Raw genomic sequence first — 17,426 nt, forward strand, 5'->3', positions numbered from 1 at the left:
AATGGCAGAACAATGGTGTGTCAAACTGCCAGACTGGAAAGAACAGTCAGTCCCACTGGGCTGGGGGGCAGGGGAGAGAGAGGACATGGTGACAGAGAATGTAACAAGTCGAGCTAAAAGAAAGAGGAGGATTGGGAGTGGGTTCACAACCAGATGTTGAACTTAATATTAAGTCCAGAAGGTTGTAAAGTGCCTGGTCTGAAGATGAGATGGTGCTCCTCCAGTTTGCACTGTGATTTGCTAGAACATTCTATTATGCTGAGGACAGACAAATGGGCATGCGAGCAGGACGTGATCTCAAAATAACCGACTACGGGAAGGTCAGAGTCACACTTGTGCACGGACCAGAGGTGTTCTGCAAAGCGGTCATCCAGTCTGCATTTGGTTTCTCCAATGTAGAGTAGGCCACATTGGGTATAGCGAGTACAATAGACTAGATTGGAGGATGTACAGGTGGAATGCTGCTTCACCTGGAAGTACTGTTCAGGCCCTTGGATGGTGAGCAGGGAGGAGGTGAAGGGGCAGGTGTTGCACCTCCTGCGGTTACATGAGAAGGTACCATGGGAAGGGGTGTGGTCTCATTGTTATTCCTTATTTGTTCAAAAGTCATGCCCACTGCTCTTTCACCAAGTGAAAAGCTTCCCCTGTTAAGTTTCAAAACATTTTTTTGCTCCCTTTCAGGCTGTCATGGGCAGTTTGAGCAAATGAGATTGTACTAAATGAGATTGTACCAAATGAGATTGTACCACTTGAAACAGCAACAACTAATAGCAGTCATTAAGGGCTGGGCCTGTACTTCTCTCTGACCGACTCCTTGTTCTAAGCTCTCGCTCAGTCATTATGTAACAGCCATATAGATCATTTGATCATCAAAGGCAACTCCATTGGTGAGTGCAGCACTTTTAAGAATACTTACCAAAGATGAATGGATTGGACAGTTATTGCATCACATGCAATCAGTATTGGTGTTTTTCCCAGGACAGGGCGTATCCAGTTCAATGTTTAGGCCAAGCTGTTGCAGTTAATGGAGCTATTCCAGACACCTCCCGTGTCAATGATGTTGTGGGAACAGCCAGGTTCCTTCTGCTGAAGGGAAAACCAGGACAGAATATTCCTAGAGACTTCCAATAGGGAGAGGGTTTGTCTTTCCAATTCTCAGAGTAATTAGTTTGCAAAGGCATCCCCCACCCCACCCCCAAACCACCGATGAAGGTGAGATTCCAGCGCAAACTGAGCTGCACTGTCAGGCAGATACAGCATCCTTTAGGAGGCTGGAATTTAGGCGCTATATAATGGAAGCTGCTCCCTGCATTTGTCCACTGCCACAGTTAACACAGAAACAGGTGATGTTCAAAACGTGCGTCAGTAAGAGAGCCCCTAGATGCCACGTGTTGCCAGTAATGCCTTCCTGCCCACCTCCTGCATCTTACTAACAAAGTCATTCATGTTGGAGAAGTAACCTGCATTTGTATAGAGCCTATACAAATTCATCCATTCAAGCCCATTCATTTTCTCGGCATGTTCCAGATCTTGAAACGTGCTCATTGTTGTAATGCAGGCAATGTGACTGTTGCAAACAAACAGCAATGCATTAATGGCTTACGCTGAGGAGTAACTATTAGACAGGACATTGGGGAGAACATTGGGGGGTGGGGGGGGGGGGGAGGATCATCTTCAAAAAGTCACTATTGACTGCACTATGGTCCATGCATCATTGCAAACTGAAACACAGTTGTAGAAAAAAACTTCCTTTACACATATCTCTTGCAGTGTCCTGGTGGTACGTTTACTCCTTCGATGAAATCTACAAAAGATTACCCAGACGAAGTGATCAACTTCATGAGGAACCATCCCAGCATGTACAATGCCATCTACCCAGTGCACAAGCGCCCTCTGGTGGTCAGGACCAATGTGGATTATGAATTCACGACCATCACAGTGGACCAGGTGGATGCTGCTGATGGACGGTATGAGGTCCTATTCCTCGGAACAGGTAAAGGGGCCTGTTTAGAAAATATAACTCTTTCTTGCCCAGATGGAGTTTGCAGAGTCGCAATGGGTATTAGAGGGAACTGAAAGGGTGTTGTGTTGAAGCTGACATGCCGAAATTTGCAACAAACACAGAGCATCTGATACGGATGAATCAAAATTGTTATTTTTGGGGCAGCACAGTAGTTCAGTAGTTCGCGCTGCTGCCTTACAGTGCCAGGGGCCTGGGTTTGATTCCAGCCTCAGGCGACTGTCTATGTAGAGTTTGCATGTTCTCCCTGTGTCATTATGTGTGCATTTTCTCTAGGTACTCTGGTTTCCCCTCATAGTCCAAAGATGTGCAGGTTACGTGGATTGGCCATAGTGTCCAGGGGATGTGGAGGCTCGATAGATTAGCCATGAGAAATGCATGGTCATAGGGAAAGGATGGGGGCTAGGCCTAGGTGGGATTCTTCTCAGAGGATTGATGGTCAGGATAGTCCAAGTGGCCTCTTTTCACACTTTCGCTTCAATGATTTTTAAATCACAGGACTCAAAAAAATTTGGTGTTTTCTTAAGTTAATTCTTTCAATGAGAGATTCTTTCTTGCACCATGCTGCAAACCATGTAATAAAACTATTTCCACAATACTACCAGAGACTGCTGGGACTTAAGCTGCTTGGTTTAACAGCAGTGACCACATGACCTGAGATCCACCTGACTTACCCATTAGAGCCACATTATACATGACATCTAATGTCTGTCCTTCAGGTTCCAGTATAAATTCCATGTCACTGAATCTCTACAACAGCCAGCATAAAATGTAAAAGGTGTCCCAAGTGACTTTTTTTTAACAGGAAAAGGTGAAGTCCCATATTTCACCTCATCACTCTCCTTTCTTCATTTACATTCAGATCGGGGAACAGTGCAGAAAGTGATTGTGTTACCCAAAGATGACATGGAGACTGAGGAACTCATTCTCGAAGAAGTTGAGGTTTTCAAGGTCAGTGATAGCTTCTTAATCTGATTACGTTTAAACAGTAAATCTGCAATTTGGAAATGATGACAAGATATTTGGGGATATTGCTAAGACTTTCAAAGTAACTTAAAATAGTAGGATTATAGAAGTTTACCAATAAAACGTGAGGCCATTTTGTCTATCATGTCGTTGCCGGTTCTTTGCTAAAGTAACCCAGGACCAACCCCATTCTGTCTCCGGATTGGCTTACGTTTTTCTTTGCTCTGAAATGTTTATCCCGTAGCTCATCCCTTAACTTGTGCAATGAGGTCTGTCTCAACTCCTCTCAGGGGCAATGCGTTCCTTGCGCTACAAACCCCATTTAAGACACTGCCTCAGGACGACATAGTGGCTCAGCGGTTAGCACTACTGCCTCACAGCACCAGGGACCCAAGTTCGCCTCCAGCCTTGCTTGTAGAGCTTGCATGTTCTCCCTGTGTCTGTGCAGGATTCCACTAGCTGCTCTGGTTTCCTCCTGTAGTCCAAAGATGTTCAGGTTAGATGAATTGGTTATGCTTAAATTGCCCACGATATGCAGGGTAGCCATGATGAAAATCCCAAATGAGGGTTTCTGGGTGCGATGTCCTTTGAAGGGCCAAATGCACTGTAGGGATTCGATGAACTTGATGGTTTGTGCTTTGTGACATTAAGGCAGACAGAGATCTACACTGCACCTCTGCAAAACATTAGTCCTGATTCAATACTAAATATTTTTCCTTCTTTTAAAAATGTTTCCTGTCACTAATTTAATAAAGAGAACATTTGACAACCATTTCCGATCCCTCAAGAACACAACTATTCAGCTACTTTCTTCCACTTTCATTTGAGCCTGTGTCAAGTTATAGTCCGGATTTTCAGATGGCTGGTCCATCTCAACCCCAAGGATTCTATGTCCCTCTTCCACTTGACAGTATTTCCCATGAGAAGCCAGATAGGAGCAGATTGGGCAAATCAAACAGTAGTTCTTAAGGAACATGATACATTAGGCTGCCTCTCCTTCTATAGGCAGGGCAAGAATCATGCCAGTTTTTAAAAGGTGAAAAATGCCATTCACATGCCAAGGCATTTGTGCACCTCTTTGTGGGTCCTCAGCTGGAGAACCTCAGCAGGTCTGGCAGCAGTTCTGAGGAAGGGTCACTCGACCCGAAACGTTAACTCTGGATTCTCTTCACAGATGCTGCCAGGTCTATTTCTGTTTCTAATTTATAGAGTCCTCAGTTCTTTCAGTTTTCATTCTGTGCGTGTTGACAAATTCTAACATTTAATTTTTCAGATGCCAACGGAAGTAAAGACAATGAAGATCTCGTCCAAAAGGGTGACTATCACTTAGCTACCTGACTGACAGATTGTAATAGTGTTTAAGTTTAAAGTAAACAAAAATTTCTATCGGGGAGATTAGTTTAATTATTCAGACTTAGGAAAGAAGACCGAAAATCCCCTCTCTGATCTTCAAATTAATGTTGCTTCCCCCATCTCTGCACAAACTGGTCCACTTCTGAATTCAAGGGTTGCATGTCTACCTGGATGAATAACTTAGTTTCCTACCTTTGTTTCCCTTATGATGTTGACCATTTACCTGAATGAGTGAGTGAAAAAGCAATCTAATTATGGACCTGTTACTATATTTTTGAAGTCTGCCCAATTTCTACTCATTCCCTGACCTGAACACATATGAACCCCATTCTGTAGATGATGTAGAATCTAATGTGTGCCCAATGCTAGCTATGAAACAACAGCACATTTTACAAACCTGATTACTTTTCCACATGTTAGATAGATGTTCATGCTGTGGTTTCCAATGAATGACTTAATGGCAGAATTATGAACTGCCTATCACGCACATCATCCAGTCCTAAACCGTATTCCACAGTGGTGACTGTCCAAAATCCACAGTCTTAATGTTTGTCTTTTGTGTTTTTAATAGCAACAGCTGTATGTCGGTTCTACCTTGGGCATTACACAAGTTGCACTCCACCGCTGCGATGTTTATGGAGAGGCCTGTGCTGATTGCTGCCTTGCCAGAGATCCATACTGTGCTTGGGATGGCAAAGCTTGCTCAAGATATTTAGCATCATCCAAAAGGTAAACGATCGATTGACGGTCAGTGAACTGTTCACTCGCTTACTGTGCCCCTCACTGACAGCTCAGAGTCAATCCCTGCATATGGAAACACAAACGAGCAACAACTCAGTAATCCATCTGGGTCTGTGTGGGTTGTCTGCCTACCTTGTGGATGCACCTTTGACTTACTTCATTAAAAATTACACAACACAAGGTTATAGTTCAATAGGTTTATTTGGAAGAACTAGCTTTCAGAGCACTGCTCTTTCACCTGATGAAGGAGCAGCACTTTTTAACTTTGTATACCCCAATCCAAAACCGGCGCGTCCAAGTCTTGATTTACTTAGATATTTCAGATTGCTTCAACTCCACCAGATATTACCAAAGATGTCTGTGTCCTGGAGCTGTCACCAAACAGATAGTTTGATCATTTCTTTCCTTGCCTAATCCTACTGTAACATTCAAACAGCTCAATGTCATTCCAAACAAAAAAAAAAGGTTTGATTGGCACCAAGTCCATAACCTTCAGCATTCATTCCTCACATGAGTGACGGCAGAGTGTACCATCTGCAAATACACTGCAACAACTCAGCAAGGCATCTTCAACATTACCTTCCAAGCACAATGAAAATAAAAACATAGGGACACAGTCACCTGCGAGCTCCCCTTCATCTCACACATTAGCAGCTACATCACGGTTCCTTCAATGTGGCTGAGTCAAAATCCTGGATCTCCATTGCTGACAGCACTGAGGGTGTATCTATCACCCCAAGGACTGCACTGGTTCAAGTCGGCATCTTGGCAGCACCTTCTCCAGGACTGGTAATAACTACTGGACTGGCCGGCAATAGCGCATTTTGTGAGCAGATGAAACATGGATTTCCCACCATTTGTCCCAGATAATGCAAAACTTACATTCAGAAGAAATTTCTTCAGCGTGGAGAATTAGATATGGATAAAAAATAATGCAACTGCAGTCAACTGATATTTAGTAAAAGTGTAAGACAGATACAAGAACTAGATTGAAGTTCATTGACCATTTGCAATGAAGCATTTTGTTTCCGTATCTCTGGGGTTGTTCAATAGTGATGTAAGGAGTTAATTCTCATATTTCAGGAGCAATATCACGTGCACAAGATCCTGCAGATTCAATGGTAACATAGTGGGGTGGTCAAGTATCAGTGTCCTCTCTCAGATCATTGTTTTTTTCTTTATTCATTCACAGGATGAGGGCAGCGCTGGCTAGGCCAGCATTTATTGCCCATCCCTAATTACCCAGAGGGCAGTTCAGAGTCAGCCACATTGCTGTGGGTTTGGAGTCATGGTTAGGTCAGACCGGGTAAGGATGGCAGTTTCCTTCCCTAAAGGACATTAGTGAACCAGCTGGGCTTTTCCAAAAATCAACAATGGATTCACGGTCATCAACTCTTAATTCCAGATCTTACTGAGTTCAAATTCCACTGTCCGCCGTGGTGGGATTCAAACCCGGGTCCCTATGAACGTTACTTTGGTCTCTGGATTAACTTTGAGCGTGTGATGCTGAAAACGCACAGCAGGTCAGGCAGCATCCGAGGAGCAGGAAAAACGATGTTTCGGGCAAAAGCCCGTCATCGGCCCTTTCCTGACGAAGGGCTTTTGTCCGAAACGTCAATCTTCCTGCTCCTCAGATGCTGCCTGACATGCTGTGCTTTTCCAGCACCATACTTTTGACTCTAATCTCCAGCATCTGCAGTCCTCACTTTCACCTCTCTGGATTAACAATCTAGCGATAATACCACTAGGCCATTGCCTTCCCTGTTACCATGCCTGATCCTGAGGCCCGGTTTGTTGTCCACCCACATGCCTGACACAAGACTTACCAAACAAGCTCACAACTTGGAGCTTGATCACAGCAGGTGGTTACGGGGAGGATAGAGAAAATGCTTCAAGGATATCCTCAAAACCTCCCTGACAAATGCCATGTCCTCATCAACCTGTGGGAGTCTTTTGCCCAGGACTATCCGACCTGGAGAATGTGTACCCACAGAGCTAGTAACCACCTCCAGCATCACTGACAGGCCCAGATGGAGAACAAGCACAAACTGTGGAAGGACTGAGGGAATACCACCCACCTCCAACACCACCTGCCCCACCAGCAGTAGGGTGTGTGGATCCAGCACAGGAAAGTTTAGTCACGTTAGGAATCCACAACACCGGACTGAAGGGAAGTTACCCTTGGTCTCAAGGTTCTGCCAAAGAGGAATAAGAGTTTACTTCCAATGACGTATTACGATGTTTGTGTTTAACTAGTGTTTTTCACATTGAGCTGTCTCACATATCAAGTTGTTCTGGAAATGCCATGGTTATTAATTAGCTACACATTCTGCCACCGGACCACCCAAAAAAAAACACAAAGACGTACAGATGAATTATTCACTTCCTTTGACAGAGGTTGCAAGCTTCAACCAATAGCTCTGCTTTGGGAATTTGCAGAGAAACTCCGCATTGGTTTGCCTCAGGACAGTATTAAATTGGGAAGAGAACATGAGAAGGGAAGAGCATTCGTAGATTCTGGAAGGAGAAGAATTTTTTTCTTTGATTCTATGTTTTCTTAGTACCTGGTAACAGACCATTAATGAGACCCCAGCAACCTAAGTCCATATTACAGGTATAAATAAACCAATTTATATCTGTAATAAAAATTGGATTTCCATGTGGGTTGACACCACAGGCACATAATATCATCATCAGGCAATTGATTGGTCTGGACTTTGAAGGCAACAATGAATGCATTTATTAATATTCAATCAAAATTCTTATCAATCTGATGTCTCCTCGCCAGCAGAAAAATGCAATGCACATTTCACTTGCCAGGCTGCAATTGGCGCTTTCATATTCTGATAGAGTTAATAAAATGAGTTTTATCTAATTCTCCAACTGGCAGCAGGAGGAACAGGTTTAAAGAAATTAGCACACGAATCAGAGGGAGGATAAGGGGATTTTTTTTCCACTATGCACAGCAAGTTGACACACTCTGGAATGCATTGCCTGAAAGGGCAGCAGAGATAGCAGATTCTCCATTGATTATAAGCTTCAATAGAACTTTTTTTCAGCATGATTGGGGAAAAGTGATGAGAGTGAGATGAATTAAATAGTTTTTTTTTAAAAAGGGACAGAACAACCATGATGGGTCAAATGGCCTTTCTGAATGCTGTAAGATTCTGTGAAGTTAGCCCTGTCATTGTGAAGGTGTAACTGTTATTCCAGTATTAACTGCAGGTTGTTCGAAATTTATATTGAAAATCTCCTCAAATTTTGCACAAGCTGAATCCTACACTCATTATATTTTTCACTGTGTCACTTCATTTATCACAGCTGCTGTCACTGTAGCAGAAAATCATTTTCTTTAGTTTTACATTCATGCAGCAAAGCATCTCTTGGTGATAGCGAACCTGTCACTCATGTTTTTCTTCGACTTTTAGCTCAGCTTAGTCTGAGTATAATTATGTATAAATTCTCTATTTTGATTGAGTTCCAAATCAGAAATTTAAAAAGAAAATCATTATTATTTCAACAGTCAGCTGTCAGATAAATTGAAGTCTTTTATTTTATTATTAAAACTGAAGTTTGTGGGTTAATAGTTTGTTGAAATTATTGATTTTAACACAAAAGATGAGGAAAACTATATTAAAGAAAGAGACTTGTGTATCCAGTGTTGAGACTTTACCTAATCTGTGAATATTTAGAATCATAGTCATACAGCACAGAAACAGACCCTTTGGTCCAACCAGTCCATGCCGATCACAATCCCAAACTAAACTATTCCAACTGCCTCCCCGTTGTCCACATCCCTCCAAACATTCCTTGTTCAAGTACTTATCCAAATGTCTTTTAAACATTGTAATTGTACCTACATCCACCTCTTCCTCTGGAAGTTCATTCCACACATAAACCACCCTCTGTGTAAAAAAGTTGCACTCACGTCTTTTTTAAATCTTTCTCCTCACACCTTAAAAATATGCCCCTAGTCTTCGAATCCTCCATCCGAGGGCAAAGAAACCTGCCATTCACCTTATCTATACTCCTCAGCATTTTATAAACCTTGAAAAGGTCACTTCTCAACCTCCTGAGCTCCAATGAACAAAAGTTCCAGCCTAACCGTCCTCTCCTTATAACTCAAACGCTCTATTCCCAGCAACAGCCTGGAATATCTTTTCTGAACCCTCTCCAGCTTAATAATATCCTTCCTTTAACAAGGAGACAAGAACTGGACACAGTTCCAGAAAAGGCCTCACCAACATCCTGTACAACCTCAACATAACATCCCAACCCCTATACTTAAAGGTCTGAGCAATTAAAGCAAGCATGCTAAATGCCTTCTTAACCACTCTGTCTATATATGAAGCAAACTTCAAAGAATTACACTATCCAAGATCCTACTTCTAATCATGCAAGTCTGCTTTTGTTTATTTTACCAAAATACAATATTTGAATAAAAGAAAAATAGTCCAAATGCTGGAAATATGGAGCAAACACAGACAATACTGGACAAACAGTGTTCTGCAAAAATCATGCCAGACTCGAAACATTAACGCTGTTTCTCTTTCCAACGATGCTGCCTGACCTGCTGAGTTTCTCTAGCATTTTCTATTTGTTGCAAATATTCGATAATGTTTCTGTCTACACACTGGGCAGCATTTCCTACTTTGCACATGAATTTAAGATTCAGTAGGAATGAAAATTCATAAAAACGGTGTCTTATGGTATCAGGATTTCACTGGAACTTACTTCCTTTTGTTTCTCACAGACGAAGCCGAAGGCAGGATGTACGACACGGCAACCCAATCAGACAGTGCCGAGGTTACAATTCCAATGGTAAGTAGGGAGAGGGTTGTCCTTGTCCTAATACATGATGAACACTGGGCACTGAGTGAATGGTTTACAGAGAGGCCAGGGTGAATTTGAGACACAGACAGCAAAAGTGTGAATGAGGTATGCGTGCTCAGGAGAGTTAGAGGACTACCAACAGCCAGAGTTAGGGATACAGAAATGAGAGATTCAGAAGGATTACATGAAAGTTCCAGAGAGATGCACATGAGAGATTTAGAGAGATGTACATGAGGGATTTAGAGAGATGTACGTGAGGGATTTAGAGAGATGTACATGAGAGATCCAGAGAAACGCGCATGTGGATTCCGGAGAGATTTTACATGAGAGATTTAGAGAGATGTACACAAGAGATTTAGAGAGATGTACATGAGGGATTTAGAGAGATGTTCATGAGGGATTTAGAGAGATGTAGCATCAGGGATTTAGAGAGATGTTCATGAGAGATTTAGAGAGATGTACATGAGGGATTTAGAGAGATGTTCATGAGGGATTTAGAGAGATGTACATGAGAGATTTAGAGATGTACATGAGGGATTTAGAGAGATGTACATGAGGGATTTAGAGAGATGTACATGAGAGATGTAGAGAGATGTACATGAGAGATTTAGAGAGATGTACATGAGGGATTTAGAGAGATGTTCATGAGGGATTTAGAGAGATGTACATGAGAGATTTAGAGAGATGTACATGAGAGATTTAGAGAGATGTACATGAGAGATTTAGAGAGATGTACATGAGAGATTTAGAGAGATGTACATGAGGGATTTAGAGAGATGTACATGAGGGATTTAGAGAGATGTACATGAGGGATTTAGAGAGATGTTCATGAGGGATTTAGAGAGATGTACATGAGGGATTTAGAGAGATGTACATGAGGGATTTAGAGAGATGTACATGAGGGATTTAGAGAGATGTACATGAGAGATTTAGAGAGATGTACATGAGGGATTTAGAGAGATGTTCATGAGGGATTTAGAGAGATGTTCATGAGAGATTTAGAGAGATGTACATGAGAGATTTAGAGAGATGTACATGAGAGATTTAGAGAGATGTACATGAGAGATTTAGAGAGATGTACATGAGGGATTTAGAGAGATGTACATGAGAGATTTAGAGAGATGTACATGAGGGATTTAGAGAGATGTACACAAGAGATGTAGAGAGATGTACATGAGGGATTTAGAGAGATGTACATGAGGGATTTAGAGAGATGTACATGAGGGATTTAGAGAGATGTACATGAGAGATTTAGAGAGATGTACATTAGGGATTTAGAGAGATGTACATGAGGGATTTAGAGAGATGTACATGAGAGATTTAGAGAGATGTACATGAGGGATTTAGAGAGATGTACATGAGAGATTTAGAGAGATGTACATGAGGGATTTAGAAAGATGTACATGAGAGATTAAGAGAGATGTACATGAGGGATTTAGAGAGATGTACACAATAGATTTAGAGAGATGTACATGAGAGATTTAGAGAGATGGGTATGAGAGATTTAGAGAGATGTACATGAGGGATTTAGAGAGATGTACATGAGGGATTTAGAGAGATGTACATGAGAGATTTAGAGAGATGTACATGAGGGATTTAGAGAGATGTACATGAGAGATTTAGAGAGATGTACATGAGGGATTTAGAGAGATGTACATGAGGGATTTAGAGAGATGTACATGAGGGATTTAGAGAGATGTACATGAGGGATTTAGAGAGATGTTCATGAGGGATTTAGAGAGATGTACATGAGGGATTTAGAGAGATGTACATGAGGGATTTAGAGAGATGTTCATGAGGGATTTAGAGAGATGTACATGAGAGATTTAGAGAGATGTACATGAGAGATGTAGAGAGATGTACATGAGAGATTTAGAGAGATGTACATGAGGGATTTAGAGAGATGTACATGAGAGATTTAGAGAGATGTACATGAGGGATTTAGAGAGATGTACACAAGAGATTTAGAGAGATGTACATGAGAGATTTCGAGAGATGTGTATGAGAGATTTAGAGAGATGTACATGAGGGATTTAGAGAGATGTACATGAGGGATTTAGAGAGATGTACATGAGGGATTTAGAGAGATGTACATGAGAGATTTAGAGAGATGTACATGAGAGATTTAGAGAGATGTACATGAGGGATTTAGAGAGATGTACATGAGAGATTTAGAGAGATGTACATTAGGGATTTAGAGAGATGTACATGAGAGATTTAGAGAGATGTACACAAGAGATTTAGAGAGATGTACATGAGAGATTTAGAGAGATGTACATGAGAGATTTAGAGAGATGTACATGAGAGATTTAGAGAGATGTACATGAGGGATTTAGAGAGATGTACATGAGGGATTTAGAGAGATGTACATGAGGGATTTAGAGAGATGTTCATGAGGGATTTAGAGAGATGTACATGAGGGATTTAGAGAGATGTACATGAGGGATTTAGAGAGATGTTCATGAGGGATTTAGAGAGATGTACATGAGAGATTTAGAGAGATGTACATGAGAGATGTAGAGAGATGTACATGAGAGATTTAGAGAGATGTACATGAGGGATTTAGAGAGATGTTCATGAGGGATTTAGAGAGATGTACATGAGAGATTTAGAGAGATGTACATGAGAGATGTAGAGAGATGTACATGAGAGATTTAGAGAGATGTACATGAGGGATTTAGAGAGATGTACATCAGGGATTTAGAGAGATGTACATGAGGGATTTAGAGAGATGTACATGAGGGATTTAGAGAGATGTACATGAGAGATTTAGAGAGATGTACATGAGAGATTTAGAGAGATGTACATGAGGGATTTAGAGAGATGTACACAAGAGATTTAGAGAGATGTACATGAGGGATTTAGAGAGATGTACATGAGAGATTTAGAGAGATGTACATGAGGGATTTAGAGAGATGTACATGAGGGATTTAGAGAGATGTACATGAGAGATTTAGAGAGATGTTCATGAGGGATTTAGAGAGATGTTCATGAGGGATTTAGAGAGATGTACATGAGGGATTTAGAGAGATGTTCATGAGGGATTTAGAGAGATGTTCATGAGGGATTTAGAGAGATGTACATGAGGGATTTAGAGAGATGTACATGAGGGATTTAGAGAGATGTACATGAGAGATTTAGAGAGATGTACATGAGAGATTTAGAGAGATGTTCATGAGGGATTTAGAGAGATGTACATGAGAGATTTAGAGAGATGTACATGAGGGATTTAGAGAGATGTACATGAGCGATTTAGAGAGATGTACATGAGGGATTTAGAGAGATGTTCATGAGGGATTTAGAGAGATGTACATGAGAGATTTAGAGAGTTGTACATGAGAGATTTAGAGAGATGTACATGAGAGATTTAGAGAGATGTACATGAGGGATTTAGAGAGATGTACATGAGGGATTTAGAGAGATGTACATGAGAGATTTAGAGAGATGTACATGAGAGATTTAGAGAGATGTACATGAGGGATTTAGAGAGATGTTCATGAGGGATTTAGAGAGATGTACATGAGAGATTTAGAGAGATGTACATGAGAGATTTAGAGAGATGTACATGAGGGATTTAGAGAGATGTACATGAGAGATTTAGAGAGATGTACATGAGAGATTTAGAGAGATGTACATGAGGGATTTAGAGAGATGTACATGGGGGATTTAGAGAGATGTACATGAGAGATTTAGAGAGATGTACATGAGGGATTTAGAGAGAAGTGTATGAGAGATTTAGAGAGATGTACATGAGGGATTTAGAGAGATGTACATGAGAGATTTAGAGAGATGTACATGAGGGATTTAGAGAGATGTACATGAGGGATTTAGAGAGATGTACATGAGAGATTTAGAGAGATGTACATGAGGGATTTAGAGAGATGTGAATGAGAGATTTAGAGAGATGTACATGAGGGATTTAGAGAGATGTACATGAGGGATTTAGAGAGATGTACATGAGAGATTTAGAGAGATGTACATGAGGGATTTAGAGAGATGTTCATGAGAGATTTAGAGAGATGTACATGAGAGATTTAGAGAGATGTACATGAGAGATTTAGAGAGATGTACATGAGGGATTTAGAGAGATGTACATGAGAGATTTAGAGAGATGTACATGAGAGATTTAGAGAGATGTACATGAGGGATTTAGAGAGATGTACATGAGAGATTTAGAGAGATGTACATGAGAGATTTAGAGAGATGTACATGAGAGATTTAGAGAGATATACATGAGGGATTTAGAGAGATGTACATGAGAGATTTAGAGAGATATACATGAGAGATTTAGAGAGATGTACATGAGAGATTTAGAGAGATATACATGAGGGATTTAGAGAGATGTACATGAGGGATTTAGAGAGATGTACATGAGGGATTTAGAGAGATGTACATGAGAGATTTAGAGAGATGTACATGAGGGATTTAGAGAGATGTACATGAGGGATTTAGAGAGATGTACATGAGAGATTTAGAGAGATGTACATGAGGGATTTAGAGAGATGTACATGAGGGATTTAGAGAGATGTACATGAGAGATTTAGAGAGATGTACATGAGGGATTTAGAGAGATGTTCATGAGAGATTTAGAGAGATGTACATGAGAGATTTAGAGAGATGTACATGAGAGATTTAGAGAGATGTACATGAGGGATTTAGAGAGATGTACATGAGGGATTTAGAGAGATGTACATGAGAGATTTAGAGAGATGTACATGAGGGATTTAGAGAGATGTACATGAGGGATTTAGAGAGATGTACATGAGGGATTTAGAGAGATGTACATGAGAGATTTAGAGAGATGTACATGAGAGATTTAGAGAGATGTTCATGAGGGATTTAGAGAGATGTTCATGAGAGATTTAGAGAGATGTACATGAGAGATTTAGAGAGATGTACATGAGAGATTTAGAGAGATGTACATGAGAGATTTAGAGAGATGTACATTAGGGATTTAGAAAGATGTACATTAGAGATTCAGAGAGATGTACATTAGGGATTTAGAAAGATGTACATTAGAGATTCAGAGAGATGTACATGAGGTTCTGGGCTGTAAATTAGCAAGATTCTGCCTTTCGAGCAGATCTAATCAATAATAAGCTATCTTTATTTTACCAGATTGCCATGGAATGATATAATTACATATCCGTCATTTGACCAGCTTGTTCACATTAGGGATAACTGGGCCTCTTTCAAAATAAATTGACATCAGGGCATGAAGTTCCCGTCAGAGTGTGATACATTGCCTGTGTTTATTTAACTGAAGTGTTTCCCTCTGTTTTCTGATGAAGTGGATGGTTTCACATTGAGTCCTAACCCTGTGTTGGTTCATTGACAGCTAATAGGAAAGCAGCAGAGACGGAGCAGTATGGGGTGGAAGGCAGCAGCACGTTCCTCGAATGCCAGCCCAAATCTCCTCAGGCCAGCATTAAGTGGGTTCTCCAGCGACATGGCAGTGAGCGTAAGAAAGAGGTAAATCTATTACTCAGGTTTATACCATTGAGGTCACTGTTAGCAAGTTCAGTCAACAGACACAACCAACCTGCACTCTGACCTTAAAGTATCTCCTCCGATTTAAGACAAATTGACAAACAATATTTTATCCTAACAAGACTTTGTCAGCTCAAGTCTCCCCACCAAAGCTGTGGGCTCATAGAAGGAATCTAACCTGGCTACAGCTAACATACAATGTTACAGGTCATTCAGCCTAACGGTTCAATGCCAGTTCTTCTGCTCAAAACAATCTTCCTCCCTTCATCTTACCTGAAAATATATCACATCTCTTTCTCGTACCAGTTTCAGTTTTGCTGGAGTGATTCTGCAATTTCACCACATTTTTCCAAATTCCTGAATGAGTTTATTACTGATTATCTGATATTTATGACCTCTAGTGTTTGGACTCCTCAACAAATGGAAATACCTTTGCCAAATCATCACTATGTCCATCCTTTGTAAGTTAAAAAAAATGTCTTTTCAGCTCACTTCTCAATCTCGGCTGCAGATAAAAGAGCCCCATTATGTTCAGATTTGCCTTGTAACTGTGTCCTCTGAATTTTTGTTGTCCTGTGACCCACACAGAGGACCTGAGGGAAAATGTTGATCATTTTGTGTATCAGGGAAATCCATGTCAAAGGAATGAAGCCAATACAAAGTGAATAACCTTGGTTGACTTTTAACTGTCCTCTGAAATGACCCGGCAATCTACTCAATTCGAGAGCAATATAAAGCTGGCAACGGATGATGATCTTGCCAGTGATGCCCACATCCTATGAGAGAACAAAGCAGAAAAAAAAGAGATTTGTTGAACTGATTGGGCACAGGTTAATGCTCACTTCCTGAGGCATGGTGGTAAGCAGGGGGGCATTTAGTCGGGCAAGTTGGTGCTGCCATGGGAACCATACCACCTTCCTACCTCTAACTGATTAAGCCTGGGGTGGGATAGTCCTTTGAAGATGCTCCTGCCTGGATGATAACTGAGGTCCTTAGGTGGGCCTCAGCTCACTGCAATCTGGACTTCATGATGTGCAGGGGCCGGTGTTGGACTGGGGTAGACAAGTCAGAAGTCACATGACACCAGGTTATAGTCCAATATGTTTATTTGAAATCACAAGCTTTCAGAGCGCTGTTCTTTCATAAGATGAAGTGACCTGACGAAGGAGCAGTGTCATAGAGTCATAGAGATGTACAGCACAGAAACAGACCCTTTGGTCCAACTCGTCCATGCCAACCAGATATCCCAACCCAATCTAGTCTCACCTGCCAGCACCTGGCCCATATCCCTCTAAACCCTTCCTATTCATATATCCATCCAGATGCCTTTTAAATGTTGCAATCGTACTAGCCACCACAACTTCCTCTGGCAGCTCATTCCATACACGTACCACCGTCTACATGAAAAAGTTGCCCCTTAGACCTCTTTTATATCTTTCCTCTCTCACCCTAAACCTATAGCCTCTAGTTCGGGACTCCCCCCACCTCAGGGAAGAGACTTTGTCTATTTATCCTCTCCATGCCCCTCATGATTTTATAAACCCCTGTGAGGTCACCCCCCAGCCTCCAACACTCCAGGGAAAACAGCCACAGCCTATTCAACCTCTCCTGATAGCTCAAATCCACCAACCCTGGCAACATCCTTGTAAATCCTTTCTGAACCCTTTCAGGTTTCAGAAGATCCTTCCTGTAGGAAGGAATGGCTCCAAAAGCTTGTGATTTCAAATAAACTTGTTGGACTCTAACCTGGTGTTGTGCGACTTCTGACTGGGATTCAAACTGCAATTCTCATCCAGGCAGGAGCATCAGTCCAACAGTGGGCAGGACACTCAAGGACTATCACAGTGTCACACTTCAAAATATACCTAACTGGCTGTGAAGTATGTTGGAATTGTGAAAGGTGCTATATAAATGCAAGTTCTCCCTTTATTACCACAGCCATAATAATGGCTGGGTGTCACATATCAGATGACCACACTGATTTTGTATTTGGGTCGCAGCCAACACTTGCCTGCATTGAAAC

The 17,426-nt window shown here is 41.3% G+C and overlaps 1 protein-coding gene across 3 annotated transcripts in view; it reads left to right on the forward strand.

The window, feature by feature from the left end:
* Positions 1-17,426, forward strand: part of sema3fb (sema domain, immunoglobulin domain (Ig), short basic domain, secreted, (semaphorin) 3Fb) — a 257,392-nt gene that overhangs the window by 232,605 nt on the left and 7,361 nt on the right. For all 3 annotated transcript variants that reach the window (XM_072581928.1, XM_072581931.1, XM_072581930.1), the window contains 6 exons: positions 1,771-1,993; positions 2,883-2,971; positions 4,260-4,301; positions 4,911-5,068; positions 9,834-9,901; positions 15,252-15,385. In XM_072581928.1, the coding sequence (XP_072438029.1) occupies positions 1,771-1,993; positions 2,883-2,971; positions 4,260-4,301; positions 4,911-5,068; positions 9,834-9,901; positions 15,252-15,385 (714 nt within the window). The remainder of the gene's footprint in view (positions 1-1,770; positions 1,994-2,882; positions 2,972-4,259; positions 4,302-4,910; positions 5,069-9,833; positions 9,902-15,251; positions 15,386-17,426) is intronic.

This window comes from Chiloscyllium punctatum, chromosome 12 (assembly GCF_047496795.1).
Source record: "Chiloscyllium punctatum isolate Juve2018m chromosome 12, sChiPun1.3, whole genome shotgun sequence".
NCBI classification, from domain to species: Eukaryota; Metazoa; Chordata; class Chondrichthyes; order Orectolobiformes; family Hemiscylliidae; genus Chiloscyllium; species Chiloscyllium punctatum.